We start from the raw sequence: 27,998 nt of genomic DNA on the forward strand, positions 1-27,998 counted from the left end.
ATCAGCGAAGAATCTATGGAAGACTGTTTTCTCCAATTAAAATAAGTAAAGATAATAATCTACTCGGGCGAGAATGCTGTTTTCACCAGAAAAAAATAAATACATTCATGAACAGTAAAATAAAGTTCTCGTGTGCACATGAAATGAAAGCCTAAGATGGCTCAGAATTTCTGAAATTTCAACGAAGGGAAAACATGATATTCGGTCCCAGTGGGCCCCCACAGCAGTCTCAAACTTTAAATAGGAACCTGGGCCCAATTAAAAGAGATTTTTTTTTCTTCACAAAGTGGTTACATCCTGGAGAGTTTGCATCACCTTTATTCCAAATATAGCCTTCACCCACATCCCAAAAGAAGTGGCTCTGTTGCACGACCCAGTGCTTTTCTTCTTGAGACCAATTTCCTTGTCTGCTGTTAATCTGTACTTTGAATAAAAACATTTGACGTGTGGTGTATAATCCAAGTTTTTTCGTTCTCTTTATCAGCAGATCTTTTTCTTCTCCCTGTCCCCTAATGAATGAAAAACTATCACGCTCTGTCGCTATCTTATTTTAATTCCCAAATGTCTAGCTCTTATCTAGAGTTTTGTGATTTATGATTCCCATGATACCCCCCCCCCACCCGTCACCACGTGGCTCCGCCCCTGCTTCAGATGCTACAACACTGAGACAATCCACATCAAAATCACAAACAATCTCCTTACTAAGGACTTTTCTGTCCCATCTTTTTCACCATCTCTGTTTTTCTGTTGACAGTTTCTTATCCTATCGTCCTCAATAACATGTATACTGTGAGTACCTCTGCCTCCAAATCCACTCCAGCTTCAGTGTGTCAAGGTGTACCGCAAGGTTCTGTACTTAGACCGCTCTGTTTCTATATGTACCTATACCGGTTCAAAATGTTTTTATGTATGATAGTTTCTTTCATGGAAAACAAAACTGAAAATTGGATTTGTAAAACCACAAATAAATGTCATGAATGGGAAAAGGAAATGTAAAAGTAGGAGAACCTCATTCCATTCAGGCTAATAAGCACACCGACTTGATACTTGCTGTGAACTAAAAGCCCTCTTGTGTCATAAGCAATATTGATTTCTGTTGTCTCATGATGCAGTATTGATGCAACAGCAAGAAGTACCTTTTTGTTGTTATTGTTAATATGAAGTCGATCTCAGCGCTCATCCGCATGTGTTATACTCCTGAACCTGCAGGACTCCTGGTATGATTGCAGGCATTAGTCTGCATGATTATGAGTTTGTTGTTTACAGGCTGTCCTCAACCCACGTCTTTTTAAGGTTACAAACAGCATGAGGAATTAGATTGCCATCATCCAGAAGAGGTGATGCTCACTTACTGGTGTTCTTAGTATTTTTCATTCGATTGTTATATATATTCATCGCCGAGAAGAGTCAAGTATGTTTCAGAGTCAAAGCATTTTTCTCATAGAAACTATTACATGTATTTTCAGATCTTGCTTTGCTCTGTTAATGCTCTGCATTGCTTGTTAAAAAAAAAAACTAAATTAAGATGCGCTTTGTTTTGAAAGACAGGTTCATAAATCTTATCAAAAGATGCCATTCTATATATTTAAGGATACAAGGTTCTGGTATAGATTTGCATGCAATGAATAATGAGATCCTCGTTATGGGTGTAAAATTGCTATAAATACAATTGGAAACCATTGTCCATTTGGCCGATTATTTTGGCTTTTGTTTTGTTTGAAGGGTTATAATCAGCCGATTTAATCGTGTAGGCCCTGAAAATAATCATAAAAAAATGCCAATATCCGGGTATGGTGAGGCCCACCGTCATGAAAACTCGAATAACACATAGCGAGGTTATTCACACTTCGGACAGTTGTGGGTGAGGCGGTCATGACAGTTATAGTGTCACTTATTTGCCGACAGTCATTGAACGCATCGGCAACGAGGCGTTGTTTTGCTTGAATAGGAGCGCCAACATGGCGGCGAGCAGCGACTCACTCGAGTCCTGGCTTAGTAAGTACACTTTAAAAGTCCATTTCAGCCATATAAAATTCCCCTAAAAGAGAAAATTTGTCTGTTGTCAAAGCTGCTTCGGTAGCTGAGAGCGAAATGTATGTTAAGCTTGTGTTTGAATAGTTTCGTGTTGACAGAAAAAGTCGCTCTGACACAGCTGTTGACGATTCGCCCGTTTGTCACTCGCACTGAGGGGAAGTAACTTTTTCTTGTGGTTGAGCTTCAAAAGTTCTTGACCTGACCAACTATATTAATTAATTCTCCCGCTGTCACTACACGTTAATACCTTCAGCCCCAGTCGCCTGTCGGCTTAAACGTTTTACGGCAAAGGAGCAGCAACAGGCTTACCCTTGTGTGGACAATTTTATTTTCAAACAAAATATTGAATATTTGGTCTATTAAGAAATGTATGCCACGTTCAGTTAAAGGTGCACAACTACACGGGGAACAGTGGCTTCTGTGAACAAACCGCATCAGTGATCAGGGAAGTAGTTCCAATCCCGAAAAATGACCCACTTACTGATGAAAACAGCAATGCGATGACCACCATATTTAAAAATGTAGCCAACATAGCAACCCCGCTACTTTTAACGCCGCTACTGCCCATCACTCTTCTTAAAACTGCGTTTATTACTTTTATGTTGTGCATCCCTGTATCATTACACCACCTCACACGTTGACCTCCTTCCCCCATCCAGACAAGGCCACCGATCCTTCCAACAGACAAGAAGACTGGGAGTGTATTGCGGGATTCTGCGACCAAATCAATGAGGAGCTCGAGGGGTAAGATCACGTTGATACAATCAGTGCAAACATTTCCCACAATGACCAAGCACACCCATACAATGCGGCTACTCAGTTTTTGCTCGTTGTGCTTGACAAAGCGAATTGTCAGCTCTCTATGATGTGAACGTTATGATAAATGTTTGTATTGTTGTGCCGCAAATTCCCAGACCGCAAATAGCTGCAAGACTCTTGGTACACAAGGTCCATTCACCACAGGAATGGGAGGCTCTACAAGCCTTGATGGTATGTCATCTTTATGTACAATGCAATTTCTTGAGTCAAAAGAATTTTCTTTGGGGGGGTGCTTTAGATTCATTTTATTTGGTGCCGGGGCCTTCAGTGAGAGTTTAGCTAACTTAATCAACCTCTTAATACTGGCTCTATTTCTTTGCAGTGATAGAAGCCATCAACACAAACACAATATGATAGCATGCAACTGTACCACACAAGTCACAAATTGATATTTGTAAGGGTAGTCTGACAGGGGGTGGTACAATTAATTAAAAAGGCCATAAAAATGGTGATGAACTTACCTATTGAGCAAAAATGTTGCTAATTGGCTGTCAGCTTTGAAACTTCTCAGCTGCCTGTGACCTCCACATCGGAAAGGCAACTTTCGACATCATTATTATTATTTAATTAATTTGTTGATTCTCACCCAACAGGTACTGGAAGCTTGCATGAAGAATTGCGGCCAGAGGTTTCAGAACGAAGTGGGAAAATTCCGCTTTCTAAATGAGCTCATTAAAGTGATCTCACCCAAAGTGAGTGACACCAAAAGCGACGAGCAATTTTTACTTTGGATTTTGCATCATCCGGAGCTTTTTGCCCCTTTCAGTATCTAGGAGACAAAGTGTCTGTCAAGTTGAAATCAAAAGTGATTGAGATGATTTACGGCTGGACCATTTATCTACCTGAGGAAACCAAAATCTGTGAGGCTTACCAGATGTTGAAGAGTCAAGGTAAGTAAGAGTACAATGGAATGTTACTAGATTATAATTACAGTAATCCCTCGTCACTTTGCGCTTCACCTTTTGCGACTTCAGTGCGTCACGGGTTTTTTCCAAATTACTATATTCATTTAAAAAAAAATAATAATCAGAAAATAAAAACGACTCAGAGGCTTTGTACATGCCTGTACTGTACTGTACATGCCACGGGTCCTCTTCAAGGCCCGTTTGGTTGCCGACGCGACATCGACCAATGAGAGCACGAGTGGATTTACCCCGTCAGTTGATTGGCTGTGCATCATGTGTCCTCACACAGCACCTTCCCTTTTTGTGCCTCACATACTCCATCTTAGTGTTCTCGATTACTTTTTTTTTAGTTTAAGCACTAACTTTTTTTGAATAGTTAAGCTGCGCTCCAACCCCTTGCCGGTGTTTCATTGTCCCCATTAACCGTGAAAAACCGTAATAGCATGTACAGAATTCCTGTACATGCTATTATGAATGTAAATTTATGAGGTAGTTTGACGTTGTCAAATAATGTGCATTCACATTTTCAGGCATTGTGTTAGCCGACCCAGAGATCTCTCTGGATGCAAAATTCGTGCCAACATCTCAGCCTCAGCAGCCAAAGAGTCCTGTGTTTGATGATGAGCACAAAAGCAGAGTAAGAGCAACCGTTTTGAATAATTTCACACCTGTTTGAACATGGCATCTCAGCACCTAGCTGATCATCCTCCTCAGTCTCCTTTTATCCTTAAATTGTCTTCTAATCGCTTTTTTTTTTTACACGTTAGTGTGTTGCTGTTTATGATTGATTGTGTGTACACAGTATCCAGTGCGTGCGTGAGCAAGTCAGACTGTCAGAAATTGTGAAAGCTGATTTTCACAGATACTGACTGCCATGGGATGTTTATTTACTCATCTGCAGATCAAGGAGGCCTTTATTTGTACAAAGGCGTTTCGGGACTGATATAAAAGATGGAATTTCATTTTGTAAAATAAAGAATGTTCTTTGTTTAATTCTGAGGTATTTTGAAAGGGTCACATAATGGTCTTTTTGTCGCTTTGTACTCTTCATCTTATTCTTATCTTGTTTGCACTCTTGACGATAATTGATGTCACACCGAAATGTTTTTCCCCCATTTGATTTATGGCAAAAATCTGGGCCTTTTCTGTTTTGTGTGTGTGTGTGTGTGTGTGTGTGTTGGGCTGGGGGGTGTTTTTAGCTGAGGGGCAACATTGGACAGTTCCCAGAATGTGTAAAAAAAAAATAAAATAAAATTCACCATTGCAGCAGTTGGCAGAGCTGCTCAAGAGCAAAAAGCCGGCAGATTTGCAGGCAGCCAATCGGCTCATCAAGAACATGGTCAAGGAGGTAAATCAGTCACCCTCAAAATCGAGCCGATCGGGGAGTCAAATGGTGATGGTAGTTTTAATGAGCCCCGTGTAACTCCTCATCGGTTGCAGGATGAAGTGAGAACACAGAAAATGGCGAAGCAGAAAAGCACACTGGAGGCGGCCAATAACAGTGTCAAACTCCTTAATGAGATGCTGGCTTACTTCAGCCCTGAAGACTCCGCGGATGCTGACAGAGAGCTCATTGGGGTTTGTTATCCACACACGTTTTAATAGCCGGTCATGAAAATCTTTGACAAACTTTGAACCCATTATTTGTACTTCAACCTCGTTACTAGCAACATTATATTTTACAGGAGTTGTACTCCGACTGTGACAAGCTGAGACAAACAATGTGTCAGCTTGCTACAGAGACTGATGATAACGACGCCAACTTGGGTGAGAAGTCTTTTAAGCTGAGCGTGATGCTGTGATTTTGCTTGCCCGGAGGTTTTGTGGAAGACTAGACAACCACATCCTACCTTATTCGAGGGGGGTCTTTGTTTTACAGTGCAGTTGTGTTTCAATCGCACACGGGTACAGTCAATGTGCTATACGTGATTCATATTACCGAAAGATATTTCAAAACAAAGAACAAAAAAATAAAAGACAGTTGACCAAAAACAGAACGTACAGTGCAACACAAAACATTTTCGCAGCGGCGCAGAGTTAAGGGTCTCGCCGGCGGCCCGCCCGCAACACATTTTGCCGATGTCTCGTGGCAAATGTAGCCGCCGGCATGTAGCCGAGGGGAGCCGTCGGAGTCAATCGTTGTGTCTGTTCCCGTGACATGGAATTGAGGCGAGCCTGATATTCTAAGTGCGCAATATCGCGGTGGCGGATTTCAAATGCAACGTTCAATTTCTGGTGTTCATAATTATTTTTGTGTGTGTTGGGATTTAACAGTGACATAAGGTTCATGCCAATCTCTCCACTCTCATATCAAACCAGGCGACATCTTGCAGGCCAACGATGACCTCAGCAGTATAATTAATTCTTGCAAGGGAATTGTGGAAAGCCAATCCATAAATGGAGTGACTAAAACAACATCAGCAGTCAAACGAGGTATAGTTAATAATATTAATGTGCATTTCTTTTACTGTATTGCTGAGAATTTTATCAGTCCTGTAAAATTAGTGGTTTCCCTTACAACTTGATAGTAAACATTATTGGCTCTTTTCCACCAAGAGAAACAGAGAATTCTAGTGGTTTGCACGTCTGCCTCGCAGTTCTGAGGTTTGGGATTCAGATCTCGGCTCCTGTGTCGAGTTTTCCCCGCGCTTCCCGTGGATTTACTCAGGTTATTTCGGCTTCCTCCTCCGTCCCAAATGAATGCGTGACTGTTTGCGGTTCAGGGCTCTAACTTGTCCTTGGTCACCAAATGTCGGGGGAAAGTGGCGCTCTTTCCCCCACGTGTTCGTTGAATTTCGGACGAGGAGGATATTGGTTATCCAAATACAGGCTGGAGTCGATGAACAGTACCTTCGAAGGGTTTATTTGCAGAACATTAAGGGGACCCGCGGTTTACAGACAATGGCTGCGGTGGTCACGAGTGCAAACAAGGAAGGGATTCATTATCAGAAGGGCGGTACCAAAACTCATGGTGAGGCATCAGGACTTTCGTTTGTCCTAAACTAATTCTTAGTTGTATCAAACTGGTGCGTTCCTATGTCTGTGCGTCTCTACAAGGTCTCCAGTCGGGAGTGTTCCAATTTTAAGTGATGATTGCTTCAAAGACGCAGAGTCTCGCTGCGAGCATGTAAAAGTTATTCATCATAACTAAATATGAGCAGAATACACACTTCAGTTGCTTGTCTATAGCTGTGTCCAAATTCATAGGCTGGGTCCTCAGACGGATCCTTGTCCCTTGTGTTTTACAACAGCACTTAACCACATTTACAATTTCAAGGGGAGAGTGACATTCAACTATGATTTACGTTTTAGATTTGTAGGAAAGATGCCCAATATACCCTCATTTTGCTTTAGTCCATTGCTCTTCACTCAGGCTTATAACATGGAAAGATAATCGGTTCCCCGGGGTCTGTAATAATTCTGTAGCTCGGACAACATGCCGCACTCTCCACATTATTGCTGTCAGAGGTCAGACAAAAGATGCCGTGTGTGATGCAAATGCCACTGGTGATAAAATAAAGAAAATACTAATATGCGCCATGATATGACTTTTGACTTTTTATATGTGAACTGACCTTTTGATAATGCAAGCTTTCACTACTTTTTCTCCTCGCAATAGGCACCAGCTGCACACCCCGAACAGAGAGTCTGATTGATTTGGCAACAGACGTGGACATCCCAGCTTTCTCCCAACTAGGAGAGAAAGATTCGTCATCGAATGCGATTTCTCATGTTCATCTTCTATGCGGAACCGCTGTTGCTGTACCATCCCCTGCGAGCTCTGACAAGGTGCCCGCATCGTTTTCTCTCCTGGATGAAGAGCTGCTGACTTTAGGTACCATTCACCTCAGCGTTTGTCAGTGTTCAATGCCAGAGGGAGGCGATTGAGTCATACTGCTGGCAGTGAATGACAAGAAAAATATGAGCCCTCTGCCCGAGAAAACAGAAATATTCTGCGTGCTCGTTCATGAGAATCATGTGCGTTGGTATTTGATCAAAATGTTTTGGCAGCTTTTGTGAATCAATGTTTTGATGAAGTCCTCCAAGGACCTTACTGAATTGATGAAAACACATGTTGGGACAATCAAAATTCATCAGATTAAAATTGAATGAAAGAAAGGGCATCACAGTCGTAGTTTGTGTGTGTGCGTGTGTGTGTGCGCACGCGCGTGCACCCAAAATCACGGAGGATAGGCTCTAGTGCTCCTGCAACCCTAATGAGGACTAGCGCAATAGAAAATAGATGAATACCGGTAATATAAAATTTCAGTATGTGGCCATGGGCATATCCATTATTCCACTCAACACGTTGCGCACTGACAAGAATGAGGTAGTAATTTGTTCCCCCTCAAAATATTTCTTTTAACAAAGATAAATGCTCACTCAGTTTTGTCATTTTTTGGGGGGGTGGGATGGGCGTCATATCGAACTTTTGTACATATTAGTAACCGCTTTCAGTGGCATACCTTCCTATAATGACAAACCGAATAATTAATGTATTGTTGAATTAGTCAATGAATCTCTCATTTTGTCAGGTCAAAATTGAGCGCTGATCAAATGTGCAGGCATACCTCATGGTGTGGCCGGGGATTTTTAAATTCTGTTCCCCCCTGATAAGGGTCTCCCAAAAGCTCAAGAAGCTTGTTAATTTAAAACCTGCTGGCTTTGCTGGGATGAAAGATTGATGTGGCAGAGCTGACCTTTGGTTATCTTTGCTAATCCCCCGTCCACCGACAACAAACTACTCACTGCTTCAGATCGAGTTGACTGATTTTTAAAAATGTATTAATTTATTTTTTTACACGTTGTATGTTCTTCACAGAATCTCCAGGATTTGTTGCCACTGAATCCGTTCTACCCACAAGTATAAGCAAATCCCCACAGCCCTCCCAGGTACATTGAACACAATTAACGATCTGTCCTAATATTTTGCCAGTATGTCTCATTGTTTCCTTTCTTAATTCAGAATTATAATCAGGACATGGATCTTTTGGACACCACCGCAAAAGTTAGACCCGCAGACCCCATGTCAAACCTTGCCTTGGGGTTCGCCACACCACTCTCGTCCTCGTCCACTGTCCAGACACTAATGGGTCCAGTCCTGAGCGCACCGGTCCCAGTGAATTCGTTACTGTCAGCCACCGCCGATGCAGAGCTTTCCCCATTGGTGCCATCTTCACTGGATCAAAGTCAGCAAGACCTAGCCCTGCTTGATTTAGGCGGTAATAAAAGGTGAATCGCAGGGGGTATTTTAACCAGGGGTTGAACGACTCCCGATTTTTGTGTATTCGACACTATAATGATGCAAGTCGAGTTAACTCATATTCTTGATCATGCCATTGATCTTTTTTTCAAATGTCAGCAAGCAGAAGCTCCCCGTTGGCCTCATTTGCACAGGCCCCATGCCAGATTTTGGAACTGTACACACACGCACACACACACCATTGTCATTCTAGTCATATTTCCAAGAACGTTGTTGTACTGTGCACACAGATCCTTCTGCTATCAAAACATATAGTATGTGAATTCTATAAATACATGTTCCCTGTTTAAATATACGCTTCAGATTATCCGACTGCAAATCATCCTTGAGGGCCACCGTGCTCCACCATGAGAATTAAGTCCTACCTCCCCACTGTAAACATTTGGGAAACAGAGGTTATTTTAAATCTAAAATGGTGCGCTCCTACCATCGACTGTGAATTTTGCGTCATTGGCACTCCTTGAGCATGTCGGGGAAAAAAAAGGGGGGGGGGGGTGAGAAAGCTCATTCTTGGCCCTTGAATGTTTAGAAACTGTCTCCAATTGTGCTCTGCATTTAATGAGTTAAGCGGAGCATAAATGATTAATTATGACGACGCTTTTGTCGCCTCTTTGAATGGTAATCTGCTGCCAGAGCAGTATTCATCTGAAGGTCTATGTGATTCTGCCCACAGCATCCCCGGGGTGCACTTTGACAACACGAAAGCCAAGCGTGGCAGTTTGTGTTCTCCTGCCAATCTCCTACACCAAGAAGCCATTCCAGTCACACTTAGCTGCTCCCCAGCTCAAAGTCTATCCAACAATAATCAGATCTCTTTAAACGGGCGAGATGAGACGTCTCTCGCTGATCTCTTTGTTCCTTTGGATGCTGTCAAACCAAGTGAGTAAGTTTGCTTGTGTTAGGTTTTGTGTAAAACGATGCAACTTTTTTGTCGTTCACGACGGCCGTGCTGTCAGACTACCAGATAAATATCGTTCTGTGTCTTGGACTGAGTGGGATTTTCACACTACAAGTCTGTCACTGTACAGACCCCGGGGCCATTATGTGCATGTGTGTTGTTTCTATGCTCAGAAAAGGCTAAAAAACAGAACAAGAAAAAAAAAGAGAGCGTTTGTACTCATTCCTGGATGCTGGGGAAAGGACTGTTTAGAGATCTGTGAGCAAACTACGGCCCGCGGGCCGGATCCGGCCCATTGGTCTTTTTAATCCGGCCCGCCGAAGGTCGGTACACAATTAAGGTTCGATATGAATGATTGCATTCATTTCATTTGGACTTGTAATGACAGGCATTTCAACGCCAGGTGGCGCATTGACTCGAAGTTGCAGAGCACGGGGGGGGGGGGGGGGGGGGGTTAGAGATCTTATCTACCACCTACGGACCTCTGTATCGTTCTGCAGCAATGCACTGGCTTAATTAGGTGATCAACAAAACTGTTCTCGAATGCATTTTTTAAATATATATATTTTTTAATGTACCATAGCTCGTGCCCTTCTGTCAATTTTTAAAAGTCAATGCGGCCCCCAAGCCAAAAAGTTTGCCCACCCCTGGTTTAGACTGTCTATTCTCCATAAAGAATTTGAGGTAACAAATATGTTCAATGCCACCTCGTTTGGTAATCAGCGACTAGCTTTGCAGTTAGCAAGCCTAACATGAGTTCAAATGCTACGTATGCTTTCCAGTATTTCCCCTTTTGTTCAAGTCACTTTTTAAATACTGTACCACACGTTGTGATTATGTTTGACACGTCCAGTCTCTTGTCAATGCCAAAAAAACAATCGAAGGGCGAGGTAGGACATGTCGCACTATGCGGCAAGACGAACAAAAACCTCTTACATGCTGGACTTTCGTCGTCGTGGTCGTATTGAGTACGTCACACTTGATGGGCTACGACGCGTCAAGATGAGTCAAAAGCGGCTACGAGGCACTACGCTTGCTGTCGGCTCAAAATTCGGCTACATTCGTGTAGCCTGACGTCAGCATTAGTGGGTGCGTGGAACACATGATTTAATCTATGAATGAATGTTTCTCAACCTTAATTGAAACAAGGCACATTGGAGTAACTGAAATAACGATTTTGTCTCAGTTGACTTATAGATGCATTTACCATGTTCTGTTGTATGAATGGCAACAGGTGGCCACAGAAGACGTACATTCTGCCAACTAAAAAAAAAAAAAGACAAATTATTGGGATGTCATCTGCAGCATGTGGAATATGCCGTGTACAAAGTTAGTACAAGTAAATGAATGAACTCGCTTTAAACTAAAGATGATCTGCCTCATTTTTAGGTAAGATATGTCCAGTCACAGCATACGACAGAGGTGGCGTTCGTCTACTTTTGCATTTCGCCAGTGACTGTCCACCCGGCAGGTCTGACGTGTTGGTAATTGTGGCCTCCATGCTGAATACATCCCCGCTTCCTGTGAAGGACATAGTACTGCAGGCTGCTGTTCCCAAGGTAAAACCTCCTTAATTGAATTGATGTTGGACAGCTGCACACTGTGTTCCGCTACTTTGGCATCCTGTCTAAAAAGCTAATATATGCTCTGGTTTTACCCTGTAATGAGTTGTAAAACGTCGCCATACCAAGAACTATCTCTACTACTATTTTCCATGCCTTTTTTAGAATGTCAAAATATAGCAAAAAATGTCTGAGCATGACTCATGCCCTGGATGAAAGAGTACCCACTTTTTTCCATTCATCAATATTAAAAAAAAAAACCAAAAGACCATGGAATGTATTTTTCCAAACTTGTGAACACTTGTGCATTTTGTAAATAATTGTATTTTTAACAGTTGTTTTTAAAGCTTATATTTCTATTTTTTTAACCTGCAAAACTGTGTGAGGAGATGCCCAGCTAGTTTTCATTTTTAACGTAACAATGACATTCAAGTTGTATTTTACTTTACACGAGTCCAAAATATGCTGAACAGCTCTCAGCATGATACCATCGCAAATTACAACCACAATGAAAAGACATATTGTGAAGCCAAGGGAAGGCAGCTTTATTTAAAGAGCATACAGTAATCCCTTGTTTATCGCGGTTAATGGGGACCAAAACTACCCGCGATAAACGAAAATCCGCGAAGTAGCGCACAATTTATATATATATATACAGTATATAAATTGCCCCATGTGGCCCTTTGCGCTTGAGCAGAGCGCACTAACACACACACACACACACTGAAGCTGCGATAAACGAACCGCGAAATAGCGAGGGATCACTGTATTTCATACACTAGGCGAGTCAATGTCCTTGAGAGAAATATATTCCTCCCAAACAGTTCAATCAGAAAAGAGCATTAGTACCTTAGTAAAGACGGATTATGTAATATGGCTCTGTGGCACTCGTTATTTTTTGCAAGTAGTCAAAATGCATGCCGCGGTCGATTGTGAGTATAAATGAGAAAAATGGAATACTTAAAAAAACTAGCAGGACAAATCAATTGATTTTTTAATTTTTTTAATGTCTAGTATTGTTTTTCTTCTGAAGTTCAAGAGATTGAAAAAACAAGTTATAAACAAACCCACAAAAAATTGGCTGTAGTTTGGGGAAGATAAATCAATTCTGTCATCGGTACAATACGTCACTTCATAGCAGCATCACTCTGGCAGCATCATTCAGAACCGTGCATTGATCAATTTGGGTAAATATGAGTGCAGCTGCCTGTTTACTCTGGTTGTGCGCGGATGCGCGCGCGCGCACGCGTGTGTGTGTGTGTGTGTGTGTGTGGGCTCCTGTCTAGACCATGAAAGTGAAATTGCAGCCGCCTTCTGGGACACATCTAGCTCCTTTCAACCCCATCCTGCCTCCCGCTGTCATCACTCAGGTCGTGCTGCTTGCCAATCCTCACAAGGTAGTGTTTAGCCCGAGGCTGTTTCTTCCCCCCCAAAAGCTTCATACATTTGTTTTGCTCATTAATATAAGATTTCTGTTTTGCGCTTGTACACACCCGTGTGTTTGTGTGTTCATGATTGGCAGGAAAAGGTTCGGATGAGGTACAAGCTGACATTCACGCTGGATGAGCAGCCGTACACAGACGTCGGGGAAGTGAACGAATTTCCACTTCCTCACAGATTGGGAGGGGGCCTGTGACTCCACATCACACCCCCTCCTGGATTATTTTTAAAAAATGGATTTATTTACCAGTGCAGTCCATGAGAAAGTAACAGTTGTCAGGAATATGCCACACTCACCAATACTGCATTTCTCATTCCTGCTCAGGGGGCGGCCATTTTGCCACTTGGTGTTGACTGGTGATGACCAATCACAGCTGACCTAGTTTCTGAGTTTAATCAACATACTAGTACTTAAAGAGTCCTGCATTTCTGGCGTGTATGTATCTTAAAATTAACACCGCAGCAATAACCGACTCATATCCAACTTAAGATATGACAAAATGTGCTCCTAAAGAGTACTGAACTAAACTGTAAACAGAATTATTTTCCCAACACAGATCTCCTGTTCAAAGTGTGGTAAAAACTGTACGGTTTCCCATACTTTTATATAACATGTACTTCTAACATTGCTCAGTTTTATACCTCATTTAATGTAAACAAATGGACCTTGGAGTTGAAGGTGTGCCGGAATAGACATCTTGATGCAGTGTTTGCCTTCGCTCAAGTTTAACATTCACGACGGTACACAGAGCCCACATTGTGATCACAAATCATACATCATTGATTGTGTCTAATTGCTCTCATATCGTGTTTGACTTTCCATCAAGTCAAAATGTTTGCGCGTTTTGTTAAGGTACAAAAAAAAAGCTCCACATTTGTTTGTGAAGATGAACACTTTTTTGTTGTTGTTGTTTATCAGTCTGCGACGAATCATTCCTTTTGGCCAAGGAAGGCAGGAGCCCGACTTGCAAAAAATACAAAATTGCTTTTTATTCGTCCACTTGTGTTGTACTTAATTATTTATTGATACACAGACTATTTATTCTTATTTGTGGTGGCTGTAAGGGTTACATTTTTTACTTGCGTGTGTACTGTGACATACTGTACAAAGGATGTGAGTGAAGGTCCTCATGTACAAGAAGAAACGCTACTTCCTGCATCATGAAGACAGTCGGCTTATTACTTGGTGATCGTCTTTTTTTTTTCTTCGAAGGCACAAAGCAATCAGTCTCTTCTTTGACTCTGTTAATGGTCTTAGTTTAATTTGCCTGTATTTGGTTTCCTACTGTATGTGAAAAGGATATTTAGAGATAAAATACTTCTGACAGTCAAGTGTTTTTTGTTGTTGTTTTTTTGGTGGGGAAACGTGCTTCCTTCTGGGATGTTGACTACACTTTAAGTATTTGTATGATTTGTAAATGACTCAAAGAATATTTATTTTTCAGGTGATGACAAATGTGAGTAAAATCTTTGGAATACAAACTTGGTTTTTTGGTCTTTTTTTTTTGGACAATAACAAGTTTCTCAGAGCAATTATGTTTTGGAAACGACCTAAATAATCATGTATTTACTCCCAAAGAAGTAGCAAAACTAGAGACTCTCAGTTCAAGAGCGTTACTGTCGCGACGGGTAACAGTAGTCTTACTCGGCCATGTTTCACTCAGCGTTTTGTATTTTCTACATTGCGCGACAACAGAAGCAGACGATGTGTGAATGAGGAAAAACTAATATAAGTTGAGCTCTATTAAAATACTGTACATGTGTACAGCGAGCAGCGCTTCGGTTTTTCATGCAATTTTTAGATCGCGCTACCTGGGCCAGTCAACCTGGCTGCGGCATTGCCGTGGGGGCTACCATGAACTTTGGCTTCTCACCAACCCATCAGCAGCTCATTAGTCTGTCAGCCATATCGCATCGTGTTGATTTACTTCCAACATCCAAGTGAGTATCAGTGTTGTGACCTTCACAAACAAGTTATTTTTTAATGGCTCTTTTTGGGGTGAATGATGAGAATCGATTTGCACTTTAGTGTATGTTGTTAGGACTTGACTCGCACTGTAACAGATTAAATAATTGTGGAAAATAATTTCAAGAGAAGTGGGAACCCTGCCTTAGTTTCTGTGTGTGTTTATGTGGCTGCTTGTCCCCGTTTCATTATTCAAATTGCATTTTTCCCTGTTTTTTATTTTTAATTAAAAGAACAAATATACATATTAAGAGCCACACAGCAAATTACAATAAATATCAAAGACAGACAAGAAAATGACAAAATAAATATACTTTGAATTATGAGGTAAATTCAGCCTCTCAAGCAGTAAAACAATTTCAACGGCTTTTTTTTATTATTCCCAATTTTCAAAGACCTACACCAAAAAAACCCCAAAATTTTCCAATGATTTAGAATAAATTGTGAATAAATCAATGGCCCAAGAAATTCAGCACATTTATAACAAAAGTTTCAATAATTTTTGTCACGCAAAACACCAAAGGAACGTTGCAGATAAGGAGTAGGAAATGTTGCTCATTGTAAGTGGGTAAAAGTCTGTATTGCAAAAAGGTTACATAAGTAAATGTAACGGAGTAAATCTATTTCGTTACTTAACACCTCGGGGAATGTTGGTCCATGTTGTGTCCCCAGCACGTTAGGTGGCGCTAACGTTCCGTCACTTGGGGTGTGGGAGGGGAGAAGCCCCCAAGCGAAGAAAACAAGCTGCAGAGCGGCAGACAAGACAACGCAGCAACCATGGCAGATGAGAAGCCCAAGGTAAACGGCTCACATGTACGCCTTTATACCTGCGTTGTGTTTACATTAATCACCACAGATATCAGACGAAATAATACCATCGGAGCCGTAGCAAATAATTCGACAAAAAACCTTTTAGCTGCAGGAGCCGGCGCAAACGCATAATCGAGATAGCGGCATAATTAGCATGGCAAGCTTGAAGCGGAATTCGGAATTACTGCCGTAATGTAAACCCTGACGTAAATCGTCGCGCGGGAGCTTGCTCTCATTATAGTGGGGGTGTTCTAAGCGTTAAACACGCTGAAGGCCGGGATTCATGTTTTGAATAGGTCAATGACTGCTTTCCTAATACTGTGTAATGCTTTCGGTGATGGGGCCAACCTGTGTCCCGCGGGCCGTATGTAGGGGCACATTGTTAACTCCGTTGTTTGTGTGTGTCTGCTAGGAGGGACTGAAAACGGAGAACAACGAGCACATCAACCTGAAGGTGGCAGGACAGGACGGTTCGGTGGTGCAGTTCAAGATCAAGAGGCACACTCCACTCAACAAACTGATGAAAGCGTATTGTGAACGGCAGGTGAGATTCATCACCTGTATTTCCAACCCTTGACATCAACGGTCCGGTCCCCAACCATTTTTGCACCAAGGACCAGTTCCATGTGAAGACACAGTATTTTGACAGACCAGCATTGATAAAAATAAACAAATGCTAAGTATACAACTTGCCTTTACGCTTCATGTACATACCTGTCCATAGATATTGGGACATTCATACAATGACCTTAATGGCTCTAAGGTCCTTCTAGTCCTTCATTATCCCATTTACAAGGAGCAGATAAAAGGTCTAGAGCAGGGGTTCCGAACTTTTTTTTTGACCAAAGATCTACTCAAGCAACCAGTCTCCCGTGATCGACCCATTGCCGCACATGCATGCACGCACACACACACACACATGCATGGCAACGAGCTTGTACAGCCTTCTTCATCGCACACACCAATACAGCCTTTGGAAACCCGTTTGTTATGCACTGGAAGTAGCTTAATGGAGTTGCTGTCCCCCGGGATACCGCTTGTCGTCCGTGCCTGTGATGGTGGGAATTGGTAGCCAAACAAATAATAGAGAGATGGGCGTTACACTGGAGAGATGGTTGTATTTCTGGCAATTGTTCGCTATGCTCATCAACTCAAGGATTATTTATTATTTTTGCCCTCTTAAGAATAATAAGAATAAGAAAACCTTTATTTGTCTCTCAATGGAGAAATTCTCATTCATAGGCTCCTTATACAGCCGTGCGCCACTATGCACATAAACGTCCGCATCACAACGCCCCTCCCTCATGCATGCACTTTCCAACCACAAATAGCTAATGAATATTCAGTAAGATGAGGACACATTCACATGGTCCACTGTGACGTGTTCGGTAATTTCATTTGTCAGATGTGACGAGACAATGAGCAAATCAGCAATGAGCAGCTTCAGTAAAAATTCTGAAATAAATAGCGTCACGTTAAAAACCACAGCATGTGGGGAAAAAATAACGACTTTATTCCGGAAAATACAGTATTTCATTTCGACTGTTCTACTCAATGTCACCATCAGTAAACTATCCATCATTAGGCTGAAAAAAGCAAAACAATCAGAGAGAGTGTAAAAGACTTTGGCCAAATTTCTTACAGAGCAGATTGTCTGTATTTTGTTCTGGAAATCGCTGATTTCACGATCCAGCGATGAAAATTCACTTGCCGATCACCAGATTTCACAGCTTACAATATTTCAAACATACTGCTGAGATAAAATTAACAAATTGAGGTTTGTGTCATTTGTGCGTGAATGTATTTTGAGTAGTGAAAAAAAAAATCACCATGGTGACCACTTCCTCTTAATGACATGCCATGTCATTAAGAGCCCCCCCTTCTTAAAATGCATCAGTTTCAAAAATAGTTACCAATAAACTGACAGAACGGCAATGCAACGCAATCCTGTTTAGTCCCAAGATGTCCCATCGTGTTGCCAGAAAAAAAAAAATCTTCTGTTCGTTTCTCTCTCTGTCCACGAGGTGGCTCCCATGAGTTACGAATGCATTGTATACTTCCATTTCACTTCAGTCAATTGAGCTGGAAATTCAATGGGTTCCATGAAAAAAACCCAAATAAATTTTTGTGATTTCATGGTTTTTTTTTTAGAATAATTTTGAAGATGACAGCTTAGCGCTAACAAAAAAAACAGCTGAATGAGATTCACTGTTTGAATAGCAGTTACATTTTGACTATATTGAGATTTGTTAGGATACACATGTATACAATAAGTACACAAATTATTTACAATAATATTAAGCATAGGTTTTATAGTAATTTCATTAAAATTATGTAACAAGACACTAACCCCCCAAAAAACACCTTATATTGTACCTCTTACATTTGCCTCTGTATTATTTTGTACTGTTTATTGTCTCTGAAAAAAATAGATTAGAGAGAAAGTGAGATAATATCACACAATTTTTGTATCATGTTTCATTGGAATATGGTGTCCAAATCACAATAGCATGTCAAGAATTAGTTATATAATTATGTATAGTTCCATAATTTCTTTATCCTTTTCCGCAGGGATTATCAATGAGGCAGATACGATTTCGGTTTGATGGCCAGCCGATTAATGAAACGGACACGCCCTCACAGGTACGAACAACTTGACTCTCCTCTCTGAATCTATATTTTTGAGTAATATTGATGCCCCACGGTGGAAAACTTACATTAACCCCTAAAATAAGAGTGTGGGAGCTTTTAGAGCTACAAACAAGAACGGATCCGTGCCAAGATGAGTCACTTATTCATCCTCAGACCATTACATACAATTGTAATATTTGTAATATTCAAACCTTCTCATGGAAATCCTGTGTGGACGATGAGCCGTAGTCTGTTGTGCAATAACGATTTTCTTTTTCCTGCAGCGGGCCATATTTTCATCCTTTGTTGGGCATGAAAACAATGTCCATATATATTTACATTTATTAGGGCTGGGGAGGGAAAAAAGTCAAACGCATAACTCAGTCTTTTCCGGAACCATGTATGCCATCAACACAGACATTTTTACTCTACAGAAATATCGATTACTGGCATTCCAGCACAACGCAGTGGTCCCTAGTAGGACTTAACCTTTTTGGAAAATGTTATTCATTTTATTTTTTATTCAATATTGCAATTTCATGGACAATAATTTTCTCATGGTCTGTTTTGACGTAGATGTATATTTTTTAACAAACACAAGCAACTGGGGATGAATACCTTTTCACGTTTGAATCGATATGGTACAGGTTCCTGATATCTGGAAATTGATCCCAGTACTCAACGGTACCAATTTTCAGTATTTGGTGTGTTTATGATCATCGTTGATAAAATAATCAATTCTTTAAAAAAAATTTAAAATAAAAATGACAGTGACCGGAGCCCTAATATATATGACCTGGTTGTACTCCTTTATAAGGACGTGTGTGGCATCCATTTTGTCTTCAGTAACCAAACATTGTTCTTTGTCCTGTGAAGAGCTGCGGTGACATTGTGAAAGTTCTGCAAATATTTCCTGCTGATCATTTTATGCCTAAATTTGTCAAACATTGTGAAATCTGTCTTTGTAACATGAATGCTAAGTTTGGGATATTCATTTAAGTAATGTGTGTATTATAGTGATTGTCGTTTTTCCGTGGTGTAGTACTGTTTTGCATTGTTAGTCATTTCTACATTAGCTTTTGGCGCAGCATGATGGAAGAGTACCTCACGTGTCCGCCTCACAGAGAGGTACTGGTTTGCCTCTCGTCTCACGCCTTCCTGTTTTGGTTTTCTCCGGAACTGGTACTCCTGCCTCCTCCATCTCACATTCAGAAACATGATTGTGAGGTTCTTTGAAGACTTGAAAATGTCCAAAGACATTAGTATGAATGGTTGTTTGTTTATGCACCCTGTCATCGATCGGCGTCCATTCCAGGGTGTACCCTGCCTAAAGTCAGCTAGGGTAGACTATAGAAATGGATGGATGAATATTTGCCACCCATTCTGATTGGAGTGCGGATCTTGAACCTCTCACCTGACGTCCAAAATTTGTTTTCAGCTGGAAATGGAAGACGAAGATACGATCGACGTGTTCCAGCAGCAAACCGGAGGATGTTCTCCTTAAAGACTGTTTCCTGTGTACATCTCTACCTCCCCTTTCCATGTCCTTGAGCGTCTTCATTATCCCCCATTTTTCGTCATGTATATGCTATCAGCCAGTGGAACGCGTCATGCCGCAAGCAAGCAGCCGCACAGTTGTTGTAGCTCTTTACACACAGTCACTCACTCATGTCAACTTGTTTGTTCTCTCAGCAGTTGTGGGGTGGGCGGATTTACAGTTCCTTAGTTTTTATACCCCCATCATTGATGGTTTCAGGTGGAGCTTTTGTTCTTCATCAACCAGCCCTGCATTTTAAATTCTTTGTGTTATGAAAATGTATTGGAATAAATTGAGCCTTTTGTTTTTAGCACGTGTCTGTTTTTAAGTAATACGAAATTAAACAAAGGATGGGATGATTCAAATTCAAAGCACACATCCATCCTATTTTCTATGCTGCACAGACTGTTCAAGGCCACAGATGAGCAGTAGAGTGGTCGCCAGACAATTGCACAGACAGCATACTATGCACGCTCACGTGTGGCACATCATCATCACTGACTTAAAAACTATAGATTCCTTATTAAATTGTGCTATTTTATTTGAATTAATTGGGACTGACAAAACGTTTGCTCAAAACAATTGTTTCATTAACTGGTGAAATAACACTAGACAGTGTAATGTAGTGGAGTAAGGAAAATGGGTATACAATCTACCCCCGTTAACGGTGGGCTATAGGGAGTGGGCCAAACTGCAAATAGTGAGGGAAAAAAATCTTAAAATATGCTGATAACCCGCCAATAAGCTATGAAAACCAGAAAGTTTAAAAATATACATTATTCAAAGAATATTAAAAACATTGACGTCCTAGAAATGTTGTACTGTATTCTATGTACCTTAACCCCACCCCCCAAAAAAAGTCTAAAGGTGAAACGTTTTGTTTTAATATACTTAGCTAATATAGCACTTATAATGATGCCTAGTGTAAAAAAAAATGTTGCAAAATGACTTGCCATAATGGACAAAAGATTTTGTACGAGCGTGCAGAAGTAATGGTCGGAAGTGGTCCGTTTCATGACCAATGCGGCTATCTTTATTTTCGAGGTAACACCGGAAGTGACATGTTCTCTTCCACTAACTTGTCATCAGAACACGCGTAGATCGAAGGCAGGTTGTTGAAGAAGCAGCCCTTTGGACGAACCAAGATGAGGCGGTGAAATACAACGCATTGAACTCGCATATATTCATTCCGTCCTGTTTTTATTCCGACTACTGTGAAAATGACGACCACGACGACATATCAAGGGATGGAGCCCGGTGCTAAAAACAGCTCCAGGTAAAAAAAAAAAAAAGACATCTGCGTGCTTTCATCCCTAGGTTAGCCACCATTATGCGGTTAACCAGCCAGACTAGCATCAGTTGAACGGCCTCTTATTTTGAACCCTTTGCCAGCATTTTTTAATCACATGGAAATTATGAACGTAGTCCTGCTGTTGATATAAAGGCCCCATTAAACGAGCCAATTTTTTGTTAACGTAGCAAGCACATGTCCCTTTGTACACCTTGCAGTCAGCTAGCCGTTGATGAAATGGATCAGCATATTTCGACGACATCATTCATCCATCCGTCCGACCGATTTACCGTTGTGTCCGTTCTCATGAAAACCGAAATAAACAAACAAAAATAGCGAAATTGCCTGATTCGGTGCGTGGGATGTGTTCCAGTAGGGTGGGGCCACTCGTGTGGGCTTCCCCATCACTCGAGAGGCAACAAAGAGGATACTGTCCAATTTGGAAGCTAAAACGAACATTATGACAAATTAAACCACCAGTTCATTCATTCCATTTCGTTTTTGAATATCTATTATTTGTGTGTACAATTGACATGAATACATATACATTACATTATATTAGGTGCGCGTGTAAAAAACAAAAATCAAAGATTAATAATTCATGTAACGACGTTAGACGCATATTTGAGATACGCTTTCATTGATGGAAAATGTCACTGGTGTGTGATGAATATTAACAATATGAATCCTTAAAACTGGTGAAGATGCACCGATTTCTCGCTGTTGTGGCTCCTTGGAAAGTTGTTTTTCATTGGTGTCAATGGTTTGAGAAGAAACCAAACAAACCTTTCCAAAAGCTGTTGCAGTTTGGATCTTGTACTTGGGAAACATAAACAACCCCCATTCCCTAAATAGACACTCCTAATGACAAATGGTTTGACTCTTTAGCTGTAATACCATCTATATTTCCACAAGGTGGTACTGTTTGCATTTATTACACTCTTCTGATACCTGCACGAAATTCTTAAAGAGTGTGACTGGCCAGAAAAAAAGCGCATAAAGTTGGAGTTTTGACAGCCATATGACAGACAAAATATACAGCTAACCTTGCAGCATGTGCACACCTGGATAGACGTGTTTCAGTGCAGCTCACATCAACTACATCGTATGTGACTACAGTAAGTTAGCCAAAGCTTTCACACTTGTCTCCTTCAGGCAGTTGCAAACAGAAGCCTCCTTCAAATGAAGGTGCTCTTTGCTATTGATTGAGTAACCACCCCCAGCCCTTTATTTGGGCAAATGCAGTAATACGAGTGGAAATACCAAAGCAACTTACCATACATCGAATGTTATAGTGGTGTTTTTATAGCAATACAGATAGCATCACAATGCAGCTATTATGCTATTTTTTCTGCCCAGTGTAAAAAAAAATACATCATACGGGCCCTACTATATATTAATCTATTTTTGGCATTTTGACTCCTCTTCCTTCATCTACGTGCACTAACATACTGCTTCATTTCCGCTTTTCAGACAACCGTACGACTTTTGTAAAAAGTGTAGCGCAGTACCTAACATTTATTCTAGTGTTTTGGGACTGCAGCGTATGATAGCGTTCTGGTTAGAATGACTTCTCTCTCTTCTGTTAATTCCTCGCACAAATGTTGGCAGGAGCAGTGTTGTATAATCAGAATCAGAATCAGAATCATCTTTATTGGCCAAGTATGTAGAACACACAAGGAATTTGTCTCCGGTATAACACGCTGCATTAGTATCATCGTAAACAACAAATCATTGAACCATTTTAGAGTAACCAGTAGCAGTATTTGTAGTACAAGAAGAGTGACTACGTCAGTGACTGTTTAAGGAGTTAATGGCTAGAGGGAAGAAGCTGTTTAAGTGTCTACTGGATTTGGTGCGCATGGATCTGTAGCGTCTGCCTGAGGGGAGTAGCTGGAAAAGGTGGTGGGCAGGGTGCGGGGGATCCAGGAGGATTTTCCGTGCCCTTGTCTTGATTCTTGCAGTGTGCAAGTCCTCAAGAGTGGGTAGGGCGGTGCCAACGATTTTTTCCGCCGTCCTAACTGTCCGTTGAAGTCGGATTTTGTCCTTTTTTGTGGCGGCCCCAAACCAAACCGTGATGGAAGAACACAGGATTGATTCGATGACTGCCGTGTAGAACTGTCGTAGCACCTCCTGTGGCAGGCCATGCTTCCTCAGCAGCCTCAGGAAGTACATCCTCTGCCGCGCCCTTTTCAGGATGGAGATGGTGTTGACTTCCCACTTCATGTCCTGGGAGACTGTGATTCCCAGGAACTTGAAGGTCTCAACGGTTGACACGGGGCAGTTGGATAGTGTGAGGGGCAACTGTGGAGAAGAATGTTTCCTGAAGTCCACGATCATCTCTACAGTCTTGAGCGTGTTCAGCCCGAGGTTGTGTCGGCTGCACCAGAGCTCCAGCTGCTCCACTTGTTGGCGGTACGCAGACTCGTCGCCGTCTTTGATGAGACCGATGACCGTGGTGTCGTCAGCGAACTTTATGAGTTTGACAGCTGGATCTGTTGAGGTGCAATCGTTTGTGTAGAGAGAGAAGAGCAGTGGAGAGAGGACACATCCCTGTGGGGCTCCAGTGCTGGTGGTGCGTATTGATGATGTTGTTGCTCCCAGTCTCACCTGTTGTGTCCGTCCCGTCAGGAAGCTGAGGATCCACTGGCAGATCGTAGGGGACACACCGAGGTGGAGAAGTTTGGGGGTGAGGAGTTCCGGGATGATGGTGTTGAACGCAGAGCTGAAATCCACAAACAGAATCCTTGCATAGGTCCCTGTGCTGTCGAGGTGCTCGAGGATGTAGTGCAGACCTATGTTGACCGCGTCTTCCACAGACCTGTTTGCCCGGTAGGCAAACTGGAGAGGGTCCAGCAGGGGTCCGGTGACGTTCTTTAGGTGGTTCAGCACAAGGCGTTCAAAGGACTTCATGACCACAGACGTCAGGGCGACAGGCCTATAGTCGTTCAGTTCCGATGTTGCCGATTTCTTGGGAACTGGGATGATGGTAGACTGTTTGAAGCAGGATGGGACCTCACACAGCTCCAGAGATCTGTTGAAGATTTGTGTGAAGACCGGAGCCAGCTGGTCAGCGCAGACTTTCAGGCAGGAGGGGGACACTTTGTCGGGCCCCGCAGCTTTCTTGATCTTCTGCTGCTTGAAGAGCCGTCTCACGTCCTGTTCGTGGATCTGTAGTGGAGAAAAAGAGGGTGGGGGGGTAGATAGAGTAGTTTCTGGTAGAGGTGGGTGTGTGTGGGAAATGGGGGTGTCCTTTTCAAATCGGCAGAAAAACATGTTTAGTTCATTAGCAAGACCCTTATTGTTCACTGTTTGGGGGGATGGCATTCTATAGTTAGTGATTGCTTTCAGGCCATTCCATACAGATGCAGAGTCGTTAGCAGAGAACTGGTTTTTCAGCCTCTCTGCATAGCTTCTCTTAGCGATGTTAATTTCCTTTGTCAATTGGTTTCGGGCGTGTTTGTACAGTGCCCGATCTCCACTTCTAAATGCGGCCTCTTTCTCTTTCCTGAGTTGCCTGAGTTTCGGAGTAAACCATGGCTTGTTATTGTTGAAGGAGCGGAAGGACTTCGTTGGTACACACATGTCCTCACAGAAACTGATGTATGATGTTACAGTGTCTGTGTATTCATCCAGTGTGCCCGTTGAAGTTTCAAAGACGCCCCAATCAGTGCAGTCTAAGCATTCTTGTAGAGCTAGCTTTGCTTCATCTGTCCATTTTTTCACAGTCTTAACAACCGGTTTAGCACATTTGAGTTTCTGTCTGTATGTAGGTATTAAGTGGATTAAATTGTGGTCAGAAAGACCCAATGCTGCACGGGCGACCGATCGGTATGAATTTTTGATTGTTGTATAGCAGTGGTCTAGAATGTTGCCTTCTCTGGTGAAACAGTCGATGTGCTGCTTATATCTGGGAAGTTCACGGTTAAGATGTGCTCTATTAAAATCGCCCAAAATTATCAGGGGTGACTCTGGGTATTTTAGTTCGAGGTTGTTTACTTGTATAATAGTCCCGGCTGTCGCTTTCAGAAGTGACATGCACCCTATTCAAACTATTTCCCGATATTCAACAATGTCATTACGATGCAATATCATACGTGCGTAACTTGTAGCTAGCTATAAGATAGGAAAACATTCACTGCCCTCCAATTGACCTGGTACAACAACATCTTTCCCCGCAGGGTTTTGCGTCCTCCCGGCGGCGCCTCCAACATTTCATTCGGCGCAGACGAGGACAAACCTCCCGCCCGCAAAGACAAGATGGCCTCCAGCGTTTTTGCCGAGCCGGAAGACCCCTACGCTAATCGAAGAAATAACCCGCCAGGTACTCTACTCTTCTTCACCCCCCTTAATTAACACGAAAAGAATAGAGCATTCACAGATGAAATGTTCAACATCAAAACGATGAACTACGATATAGCGGGTGAAGCACCGTATTGTGTCATGTGTGAATTAGCCATGCTGTAATTGTGAGCTGTCAACTTCCTGAGACCGCAAATTATGCAAGCGTACTCCCGGTTTCCTCCTAAATGCTTGCATCAAGATCGCAACCGACACATTACTCGTATCACAAGTCTCTTGCTTTGCCGAGTGTCACACTGCGTCATGTCCTCTGTTTCCAGGTGGGAAGCCGACGGGCGTCCTGTGCGGTGAGTCGTCAGCGCCCCTTCGGAGAGGCGCCGCCAATGCCGTGAACTCAGCAGACAACCCCTCATCGGTAAACATCAGTTGGTCATGAGGTGCACAGAGAAGCGCGACATGCAGACAGCCGGTTCAAAAGCGGAAGTACACAAGTACTTCCCTCTCGCTTTTTATCCTGTTTACGCAATCTTTGGATGCTAGCTTTTAGTCTCGAGATGATTATTTCAATGGTGGGAAGAACAGATCTCTGCAGGAATGTACCCATCTGTATATTGTCTCCTTGAGCATGCTTGCAATAAATTCACGGATAGAAACATTCAAACAGGAAGTGAAATCCACGAGCTTCTGCTTCACTAAACTTCCGTTTGTTTACATTTGCGCCCTTGCCAAGAGTACAGGCAAGAAAATGGTGGGAGCGTTTGTGATTGAGTCAGCTCATTCATGTCACATTACAAAAATAAATCTGTTTCCATCCGCATGGTGATTCCATTTCAACAATGAAGAGTGAGCTCCCTTTTTTTAGCCAAAAGAAGAAACAATGACCAAATGGAGCAGTCATTGACGAGACAAAAGATACTATTAGCCTTGTGACAATATAGTTCAAGGAAGAATTTCCATTCTGCTCTTTGATGACAGAATGTCCTTCTTCCTTCTAGGATGGAGTCACGCCTGCATGTGACCAAGGTGAGTTATTTTTTGACCCTGTTGCTTTATCATAAAAACAAACTGGCTTTGCCTGTTGCACACACATTGTCATGTTTCTGCCTGGTAACAATAAAACTGACAAAGGCTGAATGCTTTCGAAAAATAATCTTAATTGCAATGTGTTTGTGTGTGCGTGTGTGTGTGTGTGTGTGTCCAGGCGGTGACCCTGCTGAGTCGGCAGCTGCTCCCGAGCGTCAAGACGACGCCCCTCCCGCTGAGGACCCGGCAACTGGACCACCCTCCGGACGGAGGAATCCCCCGGGAGGAAAGTCCAGCCTCATACTGGGTTAAATCGGTGCCAAGTAAGACCACCACCACCACCACCCCTCCTTGCTTTGTCTTTTCCTCCTCACATCTCAATGTGGGGACCCCCACCCACCCTCAACTACCTTGTAACGGTACCTCGGACCTCCTCTCTGATGTCTCTCTAGTGCCAGTCCTCCTCCACATTTCAAGTGCATTGTTTTGATACCTCCTTGTCGGAACCATTTTTTGTACTGTTATTTATTTTGACAGAAGCACTTTATGTCTTTCAAAGTCAGCCCGTTTGGTCCTTATCTTCACCCCGCAGAGGCCGCAAGGGAACTCGTCACCGTACGGTAACTTCACCCCACGTTTCTTTCTAATGACACGGCACAAAATGCAGGCGACGATACAAACATCAACAGAAAGCTTTCACTTGAGAGTTTATTTTCTAATTTGAACCATCTCCGTGTGCCTGTTTGGTCCTGAATCAGAATCACAGTTGATGAAAAACTCTCTCTGTGAAGTCTTTTTTTTTTCATCTATTCTGTGATAGAAACATGTTGTATTGTGACTGCATGGAAATTTGAACCTTTTTACTGGTTATGGTACTTACAAAAAAAAACCCCCACAAGGACATCACTGTTCGCCAGTAAATCCCGACTTTATGTATTGTAGTGGCTCACCCCTTGATGTTTACCGCTCGTAGTCACACTCTGAAGCGAAGTGTGCCTCGTTTATGTTTCAAAACTCAGTCAAAGTTGGATTGTCTGCTCGCGTGTAAAGCAGCAACAGCCGTGTCCTTGCGTTACATTGCAAGCCAGCAGAATGTTGTTGGGCCTAATGTTAAACAACCCGTCCTACATTTGACAAGTGACCTTATGACACAGCTCAGCCTTTGTTTCTTCTCTAGATGTGCATTATCTCACTCCTTTTATGGGCAAAAGAGACTCCAAACAGCCAGAATTTTGCGTGACATCCTACCATCATTACAACTACTCATATGTGGCATCCTGTACTTTTTTTATTGTTACTTTTTTGTCCTCATGCTGGATGTTAAAGTCGCTTGCAGACAATTTGAATTGAAGAAATGGCACAAGAGGATAATTGACATTAAATATCAATTCAGACCATGGCTGCTTGTCTTCATTCACTTGGGGGAAACAACATTAATTCCTTTCAAAAAAATGTTGCATATTTCATTTAACATCATGTTTTCTCACAATATGCTCTAACACTGCTCCCCAGCAGGC

The 27,998-nt window shown here is 42.1% G+C and overlaps 3 protein-coding genes across 5 annotated transcripts; all 3 read left to right on the plus strand.

The window, feature by feature from the left end:
• Positions 1-1,937: 1,937 nt before the first annotated feature.
• Positions 1,938-14,403, plus strand: gga3a (golgi associated, gamma adaptin ear containing, ARF binding protein 3a). Of its 2 annotated transcripts, XM_086120744.1 has the most exons (17): positions 1,938-1,995; positions 2,694-2,778; positions 2,949-3,024; positions 3,447-3,545; positions 3,620-3,743; positions 4,289-4,395; positions 5,026-5,106; positions 5,199-5,336; positions 5,444-5,525; positions 6,078-6,191; positions 7,378-7,593; positions 8,581-8,651; positions 8,725-8,990; positions 9,695-9,900; positions 11,309-11,478; positions 12,768-12,878; positions 13,004-14,403. In XM_086120744.1, the coding sequence occupies exons 1-17, from the start codon at positions 1,959-1,961 to the stop codon at positions 13,115-13,117; spliced, it is 2,097 nt and encodes a 698-aa protein (XP_085976870.1). In that variant the 5' UTR covers positions 1,938-1,958; the 3' UTR covers positions 13,118-14,403. The 2 variants fall into 2 exon arrangements, with proteins under 2 accessions (XP_085976870.1, XP_085976869.1); XM_086120743.1 differs by lacking the exon at positions 6,078-6,191 and having other exon boundaries at positions 1,940-1,995.
• Positions 14,404-15,584: 1,181 nt separating this feature from the next.
• sumo2a (small ubiquitin like modifier 2a) lies at positions 15,585-20,175 on the plus strand. The gene is made up of 4 exons (XM_086120882.1): positions 15,585-15,685; positions 16,110-16,241; positions 18,269-18,340; positions 19,767-20,175. Exons 1-4 carry the CDS (start codon positions 15,665-15,667, stop codon positions 19,830-19,832), a joined length of 291 nt encoding a protein of 96 aa, XP_085977008.1. The 5' UTR covers positions 15,585-15,664; the 3' UTR covers positions 19,833-20,175.
• A 762-nt stretch (positions 20,176-20,937) lies between these two features.
• Positions 20,938-27,880, plus strand: jpt1a (Jupiter microtubule associated homolog 1a). 2 transcript variants are annotated; one of them, XR_015101889.1, is made up of 7 exons: positions 20,938-21,141; positions 25,338-25,480; positions 25,779-25,873; positions 26,454-26,481; positions 26,660-26,804; positions 27,041-27,101; positions 27,659-27,880. XR_015101889.1 is itself a non-coding variant. In XM_086120711.1 (5 exons), exons 1-5 carry the CDS (start codon positions 21,086-21,088, stop codon positions 26,791-26,793), a joined length of 456 nt encoding a protein of 151 aa, XP_085976837.1. In that variant the 5' UTR covers positions 20,938-21,085; the 3' UTR covers positions 26,794-27,880. The 2 variants fall into 2 exon arrangements, 1 of the variants encoding a protein (XP_085976837.1); XM_086120711.1 differs by having other exon boundaries at positions 26,660-27,880.
• The last annotated feature ends 118 nt before the right edge of the window (positions 27,881-27,998 follow it).

The sequence above is a fragment of the Hippocampus guttulatus genome, chromosome 9, assembly GCF_054856545.1.
Source record: "Hippocampus guttulatus isolate MCC_2025c chromosome 9, RoL_Hgut_1.0, whole genome shotgun sequence".
NCBI classification, from domain to species: Eukaryota; Metazoa; Chordata; class Actinopteri; order Syngnathiformes; family Syngnathidae; genus Hippocampus; species Hippocampus guttulatus.

Excerpts from the sequence above, each read along its gene's own strand:
- gga3a (XM_086120744.1), top strand. The coding sequence starts at position 1,959 with ATGGCGGCGAGCAGCGACTCACTCGAGTCCTGGCTTA. Across the intron at positions 3,025-3,446 it reads AGGCTCTACAAGCCTTGATG|GTACTGGAAGCTTGCATGAA; the intron begins GTATGTCATCTT and ends CTCACCCAACAG. Across the intron at positions 4,396-5,025 it reads ATGATGAGCACAAAAGCAGA|CAGTTGGCAGAGCTGCTCAA; the intron begins GTAAGAGCAACC and ends TCACCATTGCAG.
- jpt1a (XM_086120711.1), top strand. The coding sequence starts at position 21,086 with ATGACGACCACGACGACATATCAAGGGATGGAGCCCGGTGCTAAAAAC. Across the intron at positions 21,142-25,337 it reads GGTGCTAAAAACAGCTCCAG|GGTTTTGCGTCCTCCCGGCG; the intron begins GTAAAAAAAAAA and ends CTTTCCCCGCAG. Across the intron at positions 26,482-26,659 it reads CACGCCTGCATGTGACCAAG|GCGGTGACCCTGCTGAGTCG; the intron begins GTGAGTTATTTT and ends GTGTGTGTCCAG.
- sumo2a (XM_086120882.1), top strand. The coding sequence starts at position 15,665 with ATGGCAGATGAGAAGCCCAAG. Across the intron at positions 15,686-16,109 it reads TGGCAGATGAGAAGCCCAAG|GAGGGACTGAAAACGGAGAA; the intron begins GTAAACGGCTCA and ends TGTGTCTGCTAG. Across the intron at positions 18,341-19,766 it reads AAACGGACACGCCCTCACAG|CTGGAAATGGAAGACGAAGA; the intron begins GTACGAACAACT and ends ATTTGTTTTCAG.